Source organism: Cavia porcellus, unplaced genomic scaffold (assembly GCF_034190915.1).
Source record: "Cavia porcellus strain 051 isolate PalLab524CR breed Dunkin Hartley unplaced genomic scaffold, mCavPor4.1 scaffold_26, whole genome shotgun sequence".
Taxonomy (NCBI): domain Eukaryota; kingdom Metazoa; phylum Chordata; class Mammalia; order Rodentia; family Caviidae; genus Cavia; species Cavia porcellus.
In genome coordinates this window covers 37475325-37493079 of record NW_026947509.1, presented here as the reverse complement: position 1 = coordinate 37493079, position 17755 = coordinate 37475325, and the positions used below count along the sequence as shown (strand labels likewise).

Sequence of the window (17755 nt, the reverse complement as noted above, 5' to 3'; positions counted from 1 at the left end):
AATTCTCCTGAAGAAAGGGTTGTTCATAGCCTGGGCCAGACATAACACTGCCACACATTTTCTTTTTATAATGTAGAAAACCCCAGTGATCCAAGACATAGCAAAATGTCAGCCTCTTCATTGTATTCAAGTCTGGTACCCAAATCATACATAGATGGAGCTAAGTTTAATCACAAAAAAAAGAAACCTTGAAATAAGCTACCAAGTGGCTTAAGATGATAGCCAATCTATATTTTTGAGTTAGAAATGAAATACCTTACTTATTTCTTATTTGGGAAATGTATCACACTACGCTGCCTAGATTTGAATAAATTATGAGATGTAGAAATTTAGACTTGGGCATGAAACTATTTCCCCCCCTTCCCTTTTCCTTTCATATTCCTCAACTTCACAAAGGACAGTATTCACACATATAACAAAAGCTGACTCAACACATCTGGACGGTGACACAAAGCATGAGGTGTGGATTACAGTACGTGCATTTCATACTGGTAAAGTTCACTTAAACATTTGAAATTAAGCAGCTTGCCTTAGCGAGGGCTATAAAGGAGTACGGATTTTACCAGCTTCTCTGTAACTTCAGTGACTTTTCCGGTTGTACTAACCAAGGTCAGGTCTTCCACCCACCCTAGTACTGGGAAATGAGCCCAGGTCTGGAGCCCCTTCCATTTTTGAGATAGGGTCTTACTAAGTCATTATATTGCCATGGCTGAACTCCAACGCGTGAGCCCCCTGCCTCATCCTCTGAGATACTGGATTACAGGGGTGCACCACCTCCTGTGTCCCAGCAAGGACAGGTCTCCAGCTGCAGAGGCTGAACGGTAGTGTATGGCTTTCTTCCTGGGTAGGGCTATTAGCCCACTTCCCGGGTGGCTTTATGTTTCTTCTGCTGGCTGAGCTGAGGGTGGGTCAGACCACAAGTGAGTAAGAATTTCACCTTACTGAAAGATTTTACTACTACATTCAAACCCCATGACCAGAAATGTTAAAAATTAAAAACTAAGAGAGACACAAATCTTCAAGAATCCCATGCTATAAAAGAATCGAATTCTCCCTCCTGGTCTTGTTTCCCTAGTTTCCAGCACCAGCCTCAACCCAGCTTGTTCCTTCCTCTCGGGGCCCCTCTCCTCCAAACCTGCCTGCTTCTCCATGCAGTCTCCTTCCTCTGATCCTTCTTGAACCAAGGCAGTATCTTGGGAACTGCCCACTGCCTTATCCCACTGCTTTTGGTAACCTTTCAAATCTCTCTTCAGATCCTTCACCAGCCCTTTCCTATCACCCAGGAAGCCATTGGGGAAGAATGTCTGGCTCCTTGTTCCATTTCCCAACACCATGTGGCTTCAAACTTTGTACACTGAGTTCAGCAGATAACGCGTTAAATTAGATAGCATGCCTGTTCCACCCGAGTGCCCATCTGGAGAGTGAGATAATGTGGCTGAACTCCCCTCCAGTCACACAGCAGTCCCAGGTGAAGAGAGGCAAAGGCCAGCGACAGATCGAATCCCAGGCTGATGTTGCAATTCTTCCTGTGGCAAGCACATGTCAGCATTTCTGGCTCTATATCTTTCTACTTATCAAGCTCCCTATCTCATACCCCAACCTGAATTTCCACATTTACAAATCTACAAATGATTACATCACCTAGTCCTCACTTCTGTGCAGACATCACTGGCCAGTGTTGAAATGATACTACACTGGACCTTTCTGGAAAAGATCTGTCTGCTCAGGCATATTGGTTCTCTGGGAGGCTGCAGCAGGAGGATTGCAAATTTGAGCTCAGCCAGGGCAATTTAACAACTTAGCTACAGCTTGGCTCAAAATAAAAAAGAAACGGCATGCAAATGTATCTCAGTGCAAGGGCCCTGGGTTTAATTCTCAGTAGCACAAGAAGCAAACAAAGAGAAAAGACCTTTCTGAAGGAAGAAATTTCCAGAAGTCTTTATGAGCGAGGAAGACCAATGTTCAGAGTTCTTCAAGATCTTTTGGTTCATTATTTTACATAAATCTGTATTTCAATTAAAGGAACAACTTGAGCTGAACCACTTGAGAGATTTCTTTCACTTGGTCTGGTTCTGGATTCTCTCTTGCCCTTCATAAGAACTGAACTCTGGCAGCAGAGTTTTCTGCTAACTTGTAACCATTGCATTTCCTGCAGGATTTGAAACCCAGGTAAGGTTGATTTTGTCATCTATGCATTACACCATCTGTTAAATCTCAGTACTGGACAAAAGGTAATAGTGGTATATTGCCAGCGGATGGAGGAGGTATTGCATTTATTTGAGTCTTGGCTCTGCTACTGTTGGCAGTTTGCACTGGAGAAAGCCAATTAACCTCTCTGCCTCCCTGATTCTCATGTGAAAAAGGGAGACGATGATAACAGGTATCTCTCAGGATTGCCACGATAGCTTAGTGAATATGCATTGTAAGTTTGGTTCAATCCCCAGTACCATTAAAATAGGAAAGGAAAGGAAATGTACTGTAAAGTCTACATTGTTATATAAATGTCTATTTGAAAAAAAATCACAGCACCAGCATCTGGCATGCAAATGGCACTTTCATTTCAAATCAACACTGGGCGTTTACATTCACTTTCTTCCTTTGAGCCTCAGGGGAGAGAAAGCTAAGACAGACCAACCTCACCTTTAGGGGGTATTTGATGGAGAAGGGCCACAAAAAGTCAAATGAGCTTAATTATATTTGCTTGATGAGTCTGAAAAAGTAGCTTATCTTCTGGGTGTTTTGGTTTCCTCACAGGATAGATGGAGTAATACGGACTTTTCAAGGACAAAGGAGATACTACACATAAGGCATGGAGCCCAATACTTGTCGTATGTAGCTCAGTAAACAATGCTTTCCCAAAGAATATAATGAGTACCGTGAGAGCCCAAGTTAATAACCAAGAAGTATTACATCAGGTTGGAAAAAATCTGGGAAGGCTCCGAGGAAGATTGAGAATTTATTCGACTGGAGCTCTGATGGATCATAGACGTGCGCATTTGGAGACAATAGTGGCAATAGCTAAAACACGCCAGGTGCTGATCAAAGAGGCACGGGGTGGCGGTGTTGGGGGTGATGACAAGAAGCACGTAGAGGGAGAGAAGATGAAGGAGAAACCGCTCCTCTTATTCACATGCGAGAGGGAGCGGAATGAAGAGGAGAAAGAGACAAAAGTCGAAAGAAGCCTCACGTGACCGGAAAGGGTTAGGATAAAAGGGCAAAAGAGACAGACTTGTCAGAGAGTCGTAGCCTACCCAGAGGCCACCAAGAGGGACCCGCTACTGGGCATGGATGGTACCTGGTGGGGGTGAGTGAAGGCAGCGAGAAGGAGCCCTTTGGGCTCTGCAAAAGCAGATCACATTTAATATACCGAAGGATTTTCTCATGGGGCCGCCTTGCCTAAGAAACCAAGATTGTTCCCTGTCTTTGTCCGTAAAACGCTGCTGACCTTTGCTTTGCACCAGAAAAGCCTTTATTTGGTGCTGCTTCTCATCAGGTCTTGATGGTTCCATGCACTTCTTAAAAACGTTAGACTTGTACCTTTTTTCCAGCTGACACAGGAAAGTGCCATTGAATGTGTCTCCTTAATCAGATCAGCATCCAGGTTGTGGAAGGCGACCCTGCAAAGCACATTGGAGACAATGATAATAAACACCTTTCGGTCTCTAACATATGAACAACAAGAACAGTGCACATTTCCTGGGGCTGGGAGCGTGGCTTAGCGGTAGAGCACTTGCTTAGTGAGCATGAGGCCCTGGGTTCTGTTGCCAACACTGCGAGCCAAGAAACAAAAGCACATTTTCCTTACAAACCCTAAGGACTCACATCCAGTTTGTCATCTTATTTTGCATGAGATTTGCTCTTCTCTCAAACTCAGAGTGTTAGGACCGAAGTGTCAGACTTTCTCCTGGATTTGGGTCTGGATGTCTTCATACGGCTTGGTACTGCTATTCTTTTGAGTTGTGTTGCTTCCCCTGAAGAATGTAATGGGATGGAATGACGATTAGCCAGTGATTATCCATTACACCACCTTCGCGTGAGCCCTGGGCCTGTCACTTCAGCAGCAAGCCAGTCTCACTGTGGCTTTTCACTGAATCACAGGCGCTCACCTCCCTGTGCAGAAGTAGAGCCGCTGAAAGGCAGTTAAAAACTACTGTATTGTTCACTCACAGCAGAATTTTTCTTTTGGCAAAATATTTGTGACTTTTAAGTAACTTCCTTGAATATTCATTCTTTTTCCTATATTCATCTAATGAAAGGAAACCTAATGTTTGATTAGTATTCTAGGCAACTGTTTTTGCCAAGAAGACATAGAACTGCTGTGAGCTTCTTGTATTTAAAAGAAGGTTCTGCTTTCTAAAGTAAAATTACTGACCAAACTGTCTTTTCCCAGTTTTGTCGCCTTTGTCCTTATTAACATTGGTAAACAACATTGAGGAGCACATACTAACAATAAATAAATGACATTTATTGTGTGTTCAGTCTTCTCTACATTTTCCGTGTCCTTACTTGAGAACTCTCTAGAGATGATATTCTTATCACAAATCAACTGTCAACCCAGAGCCAAGCTTTATACATTCATTCATTTACATACTCAGACATGCATCCATCACACGGTAACAGAGCACCTGTTAAATGTCTAGCACTGTGCAAAGCACTTGGAATACAGAAGCGAAAAAGCAGGGGTTTCCTCCCCTCCTGGAGCTCCTGACAGCCTCATGGTGGAACAGTTGGATAACAGATGAGAAACACAATAGACAAAGGATTACACGTAGGTAGCTCCTAAGCGCTCTGGGAAAGATAAAGCGTTGGTGTGCATGGTGGGGGGTGCGGAGAGAGCGGATCACTGCATCAAATGGGGTTCTCAGGGGCAGGCCTTGAGGCAGAAACTGAGATGGAAAGAAATCAAGGAGTGGGACCAGCCAGGACCAGGCAGAGGCATACAGGCTGGGGCAGGAGCCTGGAAGGTTCCAGTGCAGGAAGAAGGCCATAGAGACTACAGCAACAGGAGAGGAGAGGAGAGGAGAGGAGAGGAGAGGAGAGGAGAGGAGAGGAGAGGAGAGGAGAGGAGGAGAAGCCCCGTGGAAAGAGGACGGAGGTGTTGGGCAGGGATGTGAGTGATGATGTGACACGACCGAACTCAGAACTAAAAGGACTCACTGGTACTGGGTTGAGAAGGGACAGCAGAGGGGCCATCGGTGGGTGTGGAAGCAGGGAGATAAAATTATTTTCTAAGATTATGTCAGATTTTTGTTTTAGAGAGGGTCCCACTGCGTAATTCAGGCTGGCATTGAACTCGTGGTGATTCTCCTGCCTCGGACTCCCAGGGACTGGAATTACAGGCGTGAGTCACCACATCTGGCCACATCAGAAAATGTAAAAAATTCTCCTTGGTTGATAACTGTTTCAAGTCAGCCACAGAAGTAGGATATAAGGCTAGAGAACAATGTCCTACTAGTCACTCTCTGGGACTGCATCCCTCCTCCCCAGAAACTTTACCCTCACCGCAACCCAGGTTTCTTCCGTTTCAGAGGAGCCCTGGATCCCTGCAAGCAAGCATTCATGCTGTGGTCTTAATTATTTCCCATGGCGGGGAGTGCAGGAGTACAGCTATTCCGAGAAATCCTAGCAGAGGCTCCTGCCCTAGAAAGAGAAGTCTCTGGGCCGCTGCTGAACCAATAAAGCCACCCGAAGGTGTAAGTGGGGTGCAGGGAAGTATACCACCGCATGGGACTGACAGCAGTCTTGGGAGGTCATTTAGCAGCAGGATGACAGTTAGGGTGCTGAGCCCAATACCAACCGGGATCATCCAGAGTCAGGTCACCAGGTAATGTGTGGTGTGCGTCAGAAACGGTGCAGTGTGGTGCCTGATGCCTGCTCCAGCCAAGCAGGCAGGAACAAGCACAGAGAGATGTCTCCCCCTGACTGATGAGTGGTCCCTTGCCTTTGTATCTGTCCCCCTTTGCTGTGTTAGCAAGGCAAGCCGTGTGTCTATTTTTAAGAGGTCTGAAGAAGGCATCATCTAAACTAGCTTCAGAAATGCAGATTGTTACTTAAAATGCATTGTCTTCATCTTATCCAAGGCTTGGCTGCTTTTGTGTAAGTTAATTTCTTGGGTCACTGCTGGGGAAGAGAGGAGCTCCACTTCACAGGAGCCTGCGGCAGAGTCCTCACCCTATCTGCATCTAAGGAGAAGACGCCAGACTCCACTTCCTTGGAGCCACCCCTCCTGCAAACCTCCTCAGGGTCCCTCCCCACCTTGGGCTTCTCTGCAGGCAAGCCAGGGGCTTCGGGTTGAGATGAGGCAAGCTGCCATTCTTGGGATCTTGATGAGTTTGGAGAATCTAGGTGCCTCTTTTGGTTCTGCCAAATTTCCCCCAATAATGATGGAGATCCTCTCCTTCTTTCCTTCCTTCCTTCCTTCCTTCCTTCCCTTCCCTTCTCTTCCTTTCACTTTCCTTTTTTCCTCTCTCCCTCCCTCCTTCGTTCTCTCCCTTTTTTTCTTTCTCCCTCCCTCCTTTTCTCTCTTTTTTTCTTTGTACTGGGGATTGAACCCAGAGCTTCCCACTGCTAAGCAAGAGCTATACTACTGAGCTGCATTCCCCTCACCCTGGTTAAATTTTAAGGTAGGGTCTCATTCAGTTCCCTTGGGCTGGTCTCAAACTGGTGATCCTCCTACCTCATCCTCTCAAGTAACTGAGATCACAGCTGGGCACCCCCACACCTGGGTTTTAATTGAGCACGAGGACCAGCACACTGATATTTTACATGTTTGGTGCATCGTTTGGGTTGGCATTACTTATCAGATGCTCCTAAGGGACTGCACTCTAAACCTGCTAGGTCATAGTCAGGGTGATGTTGATGGGCTCCCTGTTTTAAACCCTGTATAAAAGTCCCTTTCGTGTCCCAGGTAACTGTGTCTCTTGCTCACAGCTGAAGATGTGGCACAGCCCTCAGATTCCTGCCCTTAGCGAGACCGGAGCCATAGTGATCAGATTTGTAGAAGACGCCTAACTTGGAACAAAAGTGTAACATTCATGAAAAAGGGGAAGGGGGGGGGGCTAAAATTACCCTGAAAACCTGTGGGTTATGCAAAGTGAGACATGGTCTAGATGATTTCTTACCTTGTATTAACTGTAAATTAGAGGCATTGCCCATGGGGGAGAAAGGGCTTTGATGATTTCCTAGCCGGAGCAAATCATCCCAAAATAGGTGGCTGGAAGCAACAGGAACTGATTCATTCCCATTGTTCTGGAGGCCAGAAGTCAAGCATTAGGCTACTGGCAGGTTTACGCTGTCTCCAAAGGCTCTCGGAAAGAATCCTTCCTGCCCATCAGGCTCCTGGTGGCCCAGATCTTCCCCGGCTGGTGGCAGCCAGTTCTCTCCTGCTGTCACAAGGCCTTCCTCCCCGGGAGTCCTCGTGTCCTGCTGAATTTAGGGCACTCTAAATCAGAATGATTTCATCTTGAGATCTCCAATCAATCCTACCTTTGATGGCACTATTTCCAAGTAAGTCATATCCGGGTTCCAGGTGACTGTGACGTTTTGGGGTCCACTGCAACCCACTGCCACGGTATGGCTGAAGCTTTTTGAATTAGGAGGCTGCATTCATATACTAACTAGGCCATGAAAAGACAAAAAAAGAAGAAGGCTTAATGAAAGCGTGTGTGTTTGCTCGCTTACTTTGTGGAGTTGAAGGCAGATGTTCGATGGAAGTCAAAGAAACACAGTCACAGTCACAAAACACGCGGAGTGCTTCACTTCCTGTCAGACTCACAGTGGTTTTGGGAGGTTAGCTCATGTAACCCTCAGGGTTATGAGGCGGGGTGACATTTTCACCCCTACCTGCCAAGTAGGGAAAACCCAGGCACAGAAAGGTGGAGATACTGGCTCAGGCTCCCAGGGGAGAATCACCTCGACCATTTGCTGTCTGTCCGAGACAGGGGACAGAGGGACAGAGGTCTGATGCCCCGCTTCCTCTGCACACACAGACCCCAAACCGCCCCCTTTCCTCCCTCAGCCCAGACATAAGATGCGAACATGTCATTTCCGCGGTCAGAGGCGCTTGGTCTGGGGAGTGTCAACCTAGAATAATTTCCGCAGAAACCTGCCCGGCCGAGTGGAAAGCAGGTCCTTGTTCATGCGTGTCCTTGATCGGCTTTCCGACCACTTAGACCACACTAGTGAGACTAGGTCATCTGGCCAGTCAATGGGCAGTGATGCTCTGGTCAGAGGGGAGCCACGTGCGAGACGGCTCACAGAAGCTTCTGGAACACCGCAGCCGAATGACTTCCAAGTGACACATGCTGAGCGGAGAGGGGATTAGTAAGTGCAGATGGAAGGCCAGTGCTGTGCAGAGGCCACTTCCTCCTCCAACCCCAGGCAGCAGCCTTCTGAGTCATCGCAGCCCCAGGGCTGTCTGATGAGTAATACAGGGCAGCCAGGGCGGCCTTACGGTAAGATGCCTGGGCTCAGCCCCGGGCACAAGGGGCCACGAGCACACACAGCAGGACCAGTCTTCCTACCAGTTACCTGAGCGCGCTCAGGCCCTCTTCCCCATGGGAGCTCAGTGTGTTTCACTTTAATTAATTAATTAATTAATTATCTTTTAGAGACGGGGTCTTGCTACGCAGTTCAGCTGGCCTTGAGCTCACTTTGTAGCCCAGGTTGGTCTCGAACTTGCAAGGATCCTCCTGCCTCAGCCTCCCAAACGCTGCGATTTTAGAACATCACCATGCCCAGCTGATGTGTGTGATTTTTCAGGCCGTTTCTCTGAATAATTTGCGGAGGGAAAATGGCCTTCCACATGCATAGCCTGACTCTCTCCAAAGCAGAAACCTCAGGTGAGAGGAGCCGTTATATTTAGGGGTGTTTGTGTTGTGTACCCCCAGGGCCCAGGTTGAGAACAGTATTCCTGTCTTATGGTCTTTCCTGACTCCACATGGGGGCTTCACTGGATTCTCAAGGAGAGGATTCAACAGAGCGTGAGGGGATGCCTGTGGAAGTTAAGTGGTGTCTGTCCCCTGACATAGAACAGTCCCAGTCCCTGCTCCATAGTCCCAGTTCTATGACCTTGGCTGGCTGACCAACTCAGTGGCCTTAGTTTCTTCATCTGTAAAATGGGTAGAGTAGTAAAATCTACCTGCAAAAGCTACTGTGAGGCTTATGCAGTTACTCTACAGAAACAGCTTCATATACTGCTGGGTACTTAGTGCCAGGAGGTATTAGTCCTTGTCATTGGGACTAGGTCCAGGGCTCAGTCACTGGGCTCCAGGGAGGTGTTGTGTGCCCAGTTCACCCTGAGCTGTCTAATCCACCCATTACTTATCTGCAAGGTATTTGCTAAGAAACACAAAAGGACAGAAGCGAGGCTCTTGTTTTTAGAGATCTACTTTTGAAATGGAAAGTTGGCTGGCAGAGTCCATTTTCTTTTCTGTGGACCCAGCCAGTCCTGCGGGGGTTCCCTTCCGATAACTGGAGCAGGTTTCTCTCTCCACAGGGCCCCCTTTCTTTCCTCTGAACCAGAGGGGAAGATCCCCTTTCTCTTCCAGCCCCGGGCGAGAACAACGTTCCATTGATGACGTGAATGGAGTGTTTCTTACCCCGGACTCCTCCTGCCGCAGAGGCAGGGACATTTTCTCCCCCCCTGGCTTCGGAAGGTTGTGAGCCAGGTTGTCTGGAGGCGATGAGGCTGGCCGGGCTTCCTGATTCTGGCCGATCTCCCCAAGGAAGGGGGCTCATTTTGCCTGTGGCTTCTGGTGGGTGCCAGTCCCTCCGCCTGACCCCTGTGCCCACCATCTCAGCTCTGTATGCCCTCACCCTGCTGCCACTTTCACTGTTGCCAGCTGGTCTGTTCGCCCTCCCAGGGAAACCCGAGCTCCAAAAAAGTTACAGACGCTGAACTGTCCATTGTGGTGCCCGGCAGATGGTTGGTGCTCGGTATGCGGGAACTGAATGAAGCAAGGCCAGCTGAAAGCTACTTCTAATTTCTAAAATCCAGAAGATGCTTTTCTGAACAATGGATGAGGGAGGTCAGCTGCAGTTGTTTGGGGGCTTCCAGAAGGGCCTAATTGATCCTGGGTCGGGGTGATTTGTGCAGTACCTTCTACGGCTCTGCAAACGAGGCGTGCAGAGGGGATGGCTTTGGGCCATTTCAAAAGCACAGAATTCAGCTGCTGAGAGAAAAGCTCGCATGTGAGAGCAGAAGAATAAATGCAGGCTGAACCAGCAGGGACAGCCGGGGGTGGGGGCGGCGGTACATCTGCAGCCTCGGTGAGTTCAGGCAGCTGCGGGGATGCCAGGTGTCCACCTGTCAGTGCTACAGGACTGGCGTCCAGTAATCCGTGCCCTGGGGGTGTCTGGCATCTGCACCCTGCATGTGCTCTGCAGAGTGTACCCCGAAACTGAGCTCGTATTTCCAGGAAGTGCACACTGACTGCTTGTTCTCTGTCGCCTCCCCCCCTCCCTCTTCCTTTTCTATCTCGCAGCTTTCTGCAAATTAAAAAGCAAGTCAGGAAGCAATGTTAAAAATAATCAAACCACAGCTAAAGGAAAGCACTATCAAAAGAACGGGGTGGGGGGGATCAACTTGGATATTCTTCTCCAGGGCTGTCTACTGGAGGCCCTGTGATTATTCATTCTGAGAAACCCGCTGGGGCCTGGGGGAGTTCATGGGGCCAGCATGACTTTTCTTTCTGTACTGCTTACACAGGCCATAAAAATTCGCATTGGCTCTTTGGCCAAAAGCCGGAAAAAGTCACGCCACGGGGTGGGAAGAATGTTAATCAAAATGGAAAACCTACAGCTCCGGTTTCCCTGTGCTGGGTGGGCTTTTTGCTGTCAGCTCGCCCCTCTCGACTCACAATCAGCTTCAGGTAGCAGAGGCCTGACGGCAGGAAGCACTGAACACCCCATTCTGGAGAATCAGAGCCCCCCAACACCTGCACTCACCCGCCCAACATTGGGTGTGCCGGACCTGGGGCTTCCAAGGGGCTCTGCACCAAGCTCTAGGGTTAGCAAGAGACAACTGGGAGTCTGGGGGCTCGGGGAATAAGGTGAGCAGCCTCAGAGAGAAGCCATGGTCATTTCAATTTCTTCTTCTTCTTTGTTTTTAAAGGCTCATAGAACATCAAATGTGAAAAGATGTCAAAACAGAGCCCCCAAACTGTGGCATGATCTTATTTACTTATGTATTCATTCTGTTTTTGAGACAAGCTTTGGCTCTGTAGTGTAGGCTGGAGTAGATTTCACTCTATCCTGGGCTGGCCCCAACTCACTGTGCTCCTCCTGCCTCAGCCTCCCAAGTGCTGGGATTCCTGGAGTAGTTTAAAATAATGACACTGAACAAGTTAGCAACTTTACTGTTCACTGGTCTTGCCCCTATGTATTAAAAATAGGAACTCAGCACCCTGCAGGTGGCCAGCGGACACTAGCTTATCTGGTAGCATCTTCCTGTTTTGTAAGAGGGTCTTAGGACCCTGCAGGTAGGAAGTCTGGACCGAGTTCTCTGAGTGTGGGGAGCCCTCCTCCACCTGGGGCCATGCCCAAAGCTTAGCCACTGTTTGGTCAGAGCAGGCAGAGGAGCCTGCTGGGGCCTGGTCTGCAGGCTGAGTGGGCGGGGCAGCGAGGATGAGCTGGATGAGCTGGCCTCTCTCTCTAGCTCCTGGGCTCTCCAAACACCGGGTTTGTCCAGGACATTTTCTCTGACTCACCCTCGGGGATAAGACAGGTGATAGCCTTGGGGCCAGTGGGCCAGCAGGAGGGAGGCACTGGATTCTTTACAGTCAGACGCTTGATTTCAGATCTGGCAAGCTTCTTGACAAAACTGCTGTAGGTTTGACAGAACTGAAGTTGAGCTGAGAGCTAGAATAAACCATGGGTGACAATAAACAGCAGGCTGAGCCCACTGCAGGTGACCCAGGGAAACTTGATGCTCAGGTGCTCCATAGATGCCCTTAGCTATGCATTCAGCCAGTATCTACTGAGCTCCTTCAAACCCCGGCCAAGTGCTGGAGAGACAATGGTGAGCATGGCCCAGCTGGCCCCTTCTGGAAGGAAGCCTGCTGTGTGTGGGAAGGGGTAGGTGTGTGTGTGTGCACACGTGTGTGCACATGTAGGTGGAAGATCTTACTGAACATTACAAAATGACAGAAGCAACCACAGCTTTCCGGGCAATAAAGGAGAAGCATATGGGCTATAAGCACATACAATAACCTGGGGTCTGATTTGGAGAGGCAGCTCCTCTGTTTTCCTGTTGAAAACAGATACTGAGTGGGATCTGAGAGATGAGAAGGGAAGGAAGAGGCAGAAGATGGCTTCTGGCAACAAAAGCGGCATGTGCAAAGGCTCTGTGGTAGAAGAGAGGAGACCGTAAGAAACTGAGAAGCAGGGCTGGAGTGGAGCAGAGGGGCCTTGGGCAGTGCCTGAGGCGGCTGGGGCACAGGAAGGGGAGATGCGGTGTGGCGGGGGAAGGGCTTCTGAGGCACCTAGTGTTTTCATCACAGGAGCAACAGGAAGTCACCAAAAGGCTTTATTGGAAGAGGCGGAGTGGGGCTGTCTCTGACACGTTATGAAAAGACTAAGCTGACACCCAGCCAGGTCTGGTTTGAATCCTGGTTTCTGGCTTCATTTCTCCACGGCATGGGGCAAGCCAGCCTCGGTGCTTTAGTTTCCTCCTACATAAAACAGGAATAATAATACCTCCTTCTGTGCGTCTGTGAGCGTTAAGGAAATGAAAACAAACAGCCTCGTTTGATATGCCACAAAGCCTCCTTGGAATTTTTAAAAGTAGAAACCTTTGATATTATAGATGGTATAAAAGAGCCAACATTCGTACGGTGAGACGAACTTCACTCAGAAAAAAAAAGATTTTTTTGAATTTCATCTAAACTTCATTTTCCCATAGATTTGTAGTTTGGAGATACCAGCTCTTCAAAACAGCAAAAAGACCTCAACAAAACAACCACTGTTGAAATGTTTGTGGAAGGGGCTGCAGTCAGAGGAGAGAGCAGGGCGAGATGAAGAGCCAGAGAAGAGACTAGTGCTACGGGAACACTGCAGATACAGAAAACGGCCACTGGCTGCAGGTGAGCCTGAGCAGAAGACACTGCTGGTGTCCTCTTCGAAGCCAGAGCAGAGCTGGGGTCTGTCTTGATCCTTCCAGGATGTGGCATTTCGGGCCCACATCTCTTGAATGACCCAGGGCCCTGCCAGAATAGAGCTCCAGTTCACCTCCGGAGTCACAGTCTTGTCAAAAAGCTCACTGGCCCACTGCCAGCAGCCCGCACTGGCCAACACAGGGGCGTTGTGAGCAGCCGGGACACCTATGCAATACAGGCAAGCTACACTTGATAGCAAGACTGGAAGGTGATAGAAAACCAGTATGTTGTCTTAAGAATTTATGAATAAAGGAAGGAAACCCTTGTCTTTCTTCTGTGAAATATACCAAACTGCAGATCAAGAGAAGCTTTTTCTTTATAAAAATATTTCACTAAAAAATGAAGTGGGAATGGCAGAACTTCTGTTGTTATCTTATAATCTTTAATGAATTTCTGAATTTAGATATTAGTCACCGATACCTGATAAAAGCGTAAAACAAACACCCAACGATGTGCCTCCTGATGGAAAAAGAATAAAATACTATCCGCTAGATGGACTAGATACAAGTGAACTAGATCCAACTACCAGTTTTGAGGAAATAGGACAGAGGCCCATGTTAAGTGACACAGACCATGTGAATCTCTACTGGAAAACAGCGCCTGATTCCTAAAATTAAATGGAACGCAAGCAAAAAAGGAGACGGAAGGGAAACCTGCAGAGAAGATAAAAAGAGACTTTATGAGACGTTGTCAGACTGCAATGGTCAGGTGCGGTTTCAAACTAGAAATCTTTTAAAATAACAATGACATGAATGCTAACTAGCATAGGACTTTTTAGGAACTATTATTAACTTCTTAGGGGTATTGATGCTATTGCATGGTTAAGTACAAAAAAGAGGAGATTTTAATTTTTGTAGTGATACAAGTTGAAATATTTACAGATGAATGATGTGATAACCACAATATGCTTCGAAATAATAGGACGGGGGTTAGAGACACGGGTCAGGGCATTAGTAAAGCAAGAGTAGATCTGAGCTGACACTTGCTAAAAGTGTACCAAGAATTCATGTTCACTTGAGGTTTTCCATAAAGGCAAGGGTTTTTAAAAATCCATTGGCCAAGCTGCCTGTCCCTCTATTTGAAAGTATAAATAAATAGTGTTATGTTACCACGAAGACTCAGAGGGCTGATTTATCTGGTCACTTTTCTGGGGGCCCTGGATATAGGCATTGGCACTTAGAGATTCTTCTGCGATAGCTTCCCATTCAAAAGCTGAGCGATTTGGAAGCTCCGGCTCTGAGTCTCCCTGTACTCTTTCCAGAAATGTGGCGCAGGGATAATTTCTAACATGCTGCTGGCAACTGATCCTTGCCATGATAAAGAGAGCCAGGTCCTAGAGTGTGACTGGGTGAGTGGGACCTCAGGCAAACTCAGGGCCCTGGTGCTTCACCCTCCTGATTGGTGACATGGAAATGCCAATCATGCTTACTTCCTAGGGTTGTCCTGAGGATCAGATGAAACATTTCAGGCATCTTCCACGCATCCTGAGCACCTCTGAACAGACCCTTGGGCATCAAACTCCGGGCACAGCATGAGTGGAGGAGTGAGGAACACACGGGGCAGTTGACAGCTTCTAGGGAGAGTCCTGTACCTACATCAAACACTAAGAGGCGGCATTTCAAAAAGCTGGAGCCATGAAGAAAATAGAACTCACCAGTTTACTTATTCATTGTTGGGGATAGAATGCAGGGCCTTTGCACTTGAGTTAGTCTTGTAGTTTTCACTGGGGATTGAACCTAGGACCTTTCCATAAACTACAGCCCCAGCCCCCCCCTTTTTTTTCTTTTTCTTTTTGAGATAGGGTCTCACTAAACTGCTAAATTACCCAGTCTGGGCTTAAACTTGCTGTTGTTGTCAAGGTTTACAGGGGGAAAGGATTTAATACATGATATATAAATTATAGGGTTATTTGACAATATTCACCCAAAGAATCACATGCAAAACAGTGCAGGAGCTCTGTGCACACAATGAAGACCTAAAGAATCCAGCTAAAGGCCTGGTTCCCATGGCAGTATCCTGCACAAATCCAGCTGAAGACCTAGAGCCTGTGACAATGTCTCATGCAAGTCTATATCAAGGATCTGCATTGGGAAGGCCCACAGATCACTGGTGGAAGCTACAGAGTCTGTGCCAGTGGGATGAAAGATCTGTGCCCGCAGGCTGAGGGGTCTGCACTGGAGGCAGGAAATGACATTCATGATAAGGACCACTGCACCCCTAAAAAGAACCATAGCCATCCCCAGAACCTCAAGAACCAAACCTACCTCCAACAATGAGAAGAGCTGAGCTCCTTTTAGAAAAGCCAGAGCTTCTCCCTGCAGGAAACCATCCTCAGGTGGGCCTTCTAACACCCTGCACCACACTGATTCAGTTCAATTGGGGGTTGCAAGTCGCCCATTAGTTTAACCCACCACACTTGCCATCCTGCTGCCTCAGCCTCCCAGAGTGCTGGAACGATAGGTGTGCCCCTGCGTCCCCCCAACAACACAGCAGTGTGATGGTGGGCAACTTGCAGCTAGCTGAGGCGCAGCATCAGCAAGGCAGACCCAACACAGTTTGGAGAGGTGGCAGCTGCACTGCATTCCTAGTCCCCTCCTACGCGTGCAGCTTTGGTTCCCAACGCCTTGAACCTCCCTCCACACCTGTCAATACTCTATCTCGGGATCTGGGGCATTTGGAATTGGTGGCAGGGGTCATCATGGCAGCTAGCGGGTAGAGGCTAGGGATAGCTGCCTTATAGCCCTCAGGACATACAAGTGTTAACTGGTCCCACATGTCAACCACGGCGAGGCTGAGAAACCCTGCCGGGCAGGAGGGAGAAGGAGGATGAAAATCCAGGGTGGCTAATAAATGATGAGGCGGAAGAGGATCGCTGAGCGAGCTGCTGGAGGGTGTTCAGGGAACAACCAAGATTTTAGAGTTATCCGCAAAGCAATGGGCAGGAAGGCAATCCATGTTAAGCGCTTAGCACAGAGAGGCACACAAAAAATATTGTGTATTTTTTGTCGAGTATTCCCTACTCAGCCCCGCCCCGGCCTCGGCCTCGGCCTCGGCGTGGCCGCAGTGACTCCTCCTGGCCAGCAGGGGGCGCGAGCCGACGCTTGGCCTCCGGCCGCCGGGGCGGGCCTCCTCTTGCCGTCCCCTTTCTCGTCTTTTCCCTCAGGAGGAGTCGGGAAGGTGGCGGCGGCGGCGGCGGTTGTCCCGCGGTCGGTTGGTGTGGTCGTCAGCGCGCTTCCCGCCGCGTCCGCGCCGCGTCGAGCCCAGTCGAGTCGAGCCGAGCCGAGCCGCGTCGCAGAGGCCGGGCCGGGCACGGGCGGCGCGCGCTGACGGAGGGCGGCGGCCGCGGCCGGGGTGGCCTGTGGGACCGCGGGACCCGGCGCAGCCCGCCCGGCTCCCGGCGCTGCCGCCTCCGCCCTCGGCGCCGCGGCCATGGCGGCCAGCGCGAAGCGGAAGCAGGAGGAGAAGCACCTGAAGATGCTGCGGGACATGACCGGCCTCCCGCACAACCGCAAGTGCTTCGACTGCGACCAGCGCGGCCCCACCTACGTTAACATGACGATCGGCTCGTTCGTGTGTACGTCCTGCTCCGGCAGCCTGTGAGTGCGGGGCCCGCGGGGCCGGGGCCGGGGCCGGGACCGGAGCTGGGCGGGGAGGGGCGGCCGTGCGACGCGGTCTCGGCTAGGTCTTGGGTCGGTCGAGGCCGGGTTGGGTCGGGCCGGGCCGGGCCGCGGCGGGCCGGGTAGCGGGGGAACCGTGAGGGGCCGGGGCAGGGCCCGCGCGGGTCCTTTGTGCGCCCCTCCTCGGCGGACGCGGATCCGAACCGGGCACCTGCCGGCCGCCAGGGCGAAGAAGGTGGAGAGGGCGGTGCGGTCGCAGTGCTCAGCACCGCCGCACCCGGAGCCGAGCTGATGACACAGATGGGGATCCCGGGGGAAGAGTTGGGAGGATTCGTTGCAGGAGGGGGAGACAGAGGCAGGCAGCACCGAGCTTCCCAGGGCAGAGTCAGGGGTCCTCGGGGCAGAGAATGGAAGTAAAGCGTAGGCCAGGAGTTGCATGGCGGTATCTGTGAGAATTGTGGGTCGATACCCAGGAGCCCTGGCCCTCCGCAGAAACGGAGCCGTTGAGACCACAGCGTTGGTTTTAAAAAAATGGAGATTATCAGCTTGGATTACTCAGATGGTTTGTATTTGTTCTTATTTGCTTCGTTAACCTTTATTTTGATAAGATTTGTTGTTTTTGTGACATTTCGTTTGGAAACTTTTGTGGAGGATTTTGGGACTGCTGATATGATGCATTTATATACTAATTATCGTGGATTCAAGTTAAGTTACTTAAGTGGTAGTTACTGAATACTTTCATTCTCAAAATCCTTGTAAGAGTAATAACTTAAAGTACATAATGAATAGAAAAATGAGTTTCTTAAAGGTTGAAAAATGTAGGACATGACCAATGGTCTACTACTAGTTTACTTTTTTTTGGTCTTGTAATTTGGGCAACGATTCATTATTAGTTTTCCATGAGAAGTAGACAATTTTTGGGGTACCCAGTAGGTTGTATGTGACCCTTTGAAGTGTGCTGCTGAACACATACTTACATTTTGT

General features: G+C 49.3%; 1 protein-coding gene and 2 long non-coding RNA genes across 10 annotated transcripts in view; 2 read left to right on the top strand and 1 right to left on the bottom strand.

Moving 5' to 3' along the window:
- Positions 1 to 1819: 1819 nt before the first annotated feature.
- LOC134473144 (uncharacterized) lies at positions 1820 to 7930 on the bottom strand. The gene is made up of 3 exons (XR_010043237.1): positions 7122 to 7930; positions 3823 to 3971; positions 1820 to 3617 (listed from the first exon to the last, which is right to left on the bottom strand). It is a non-coding gene; the product is annotated as an uncharacterized LOC134473144 (long non-coding RNA).
- Positions 7931 to 8068: 138 nt separating this feature from the next.
- Positions 8069 to 12400, top strand: LOC134473143 (uncharacterized). Its single transcript, XR_010043236.1, has 3 exons — positions 8069 to 8322; positions 8610 to 8840; positions 9497 to 12400. It is a non-coding gene; the product is annotated as an uncharacterized LOC134473143 (long non-coding RNA).
- A 3941-nt stretch (positions 12401 to 16341) lies between these two features.
- The window catches only part of Agfg1 (ArfGAP with FG repeats 1), a 57594-nt gene continuing 56180 nt past the window's right edge, over positions 16342 to 17755 (top strand). For all 8 annotated transcript variants that reach the window (XM_003474614.5, XM_013157655.3, XM_003474612.5 and 5 more), the window contains exon 1: positions 16342 to 16750. In XM_003474614.5, coding sequence (XP_003474662.1) covers positions 16584 to 16750 — 167 coding nt within the window. In that variant the 5' untranslated portion in view covers positions 16342 to 16583. The remainder of the gene's footprint in view (positions 16751 to 17755) is intronic.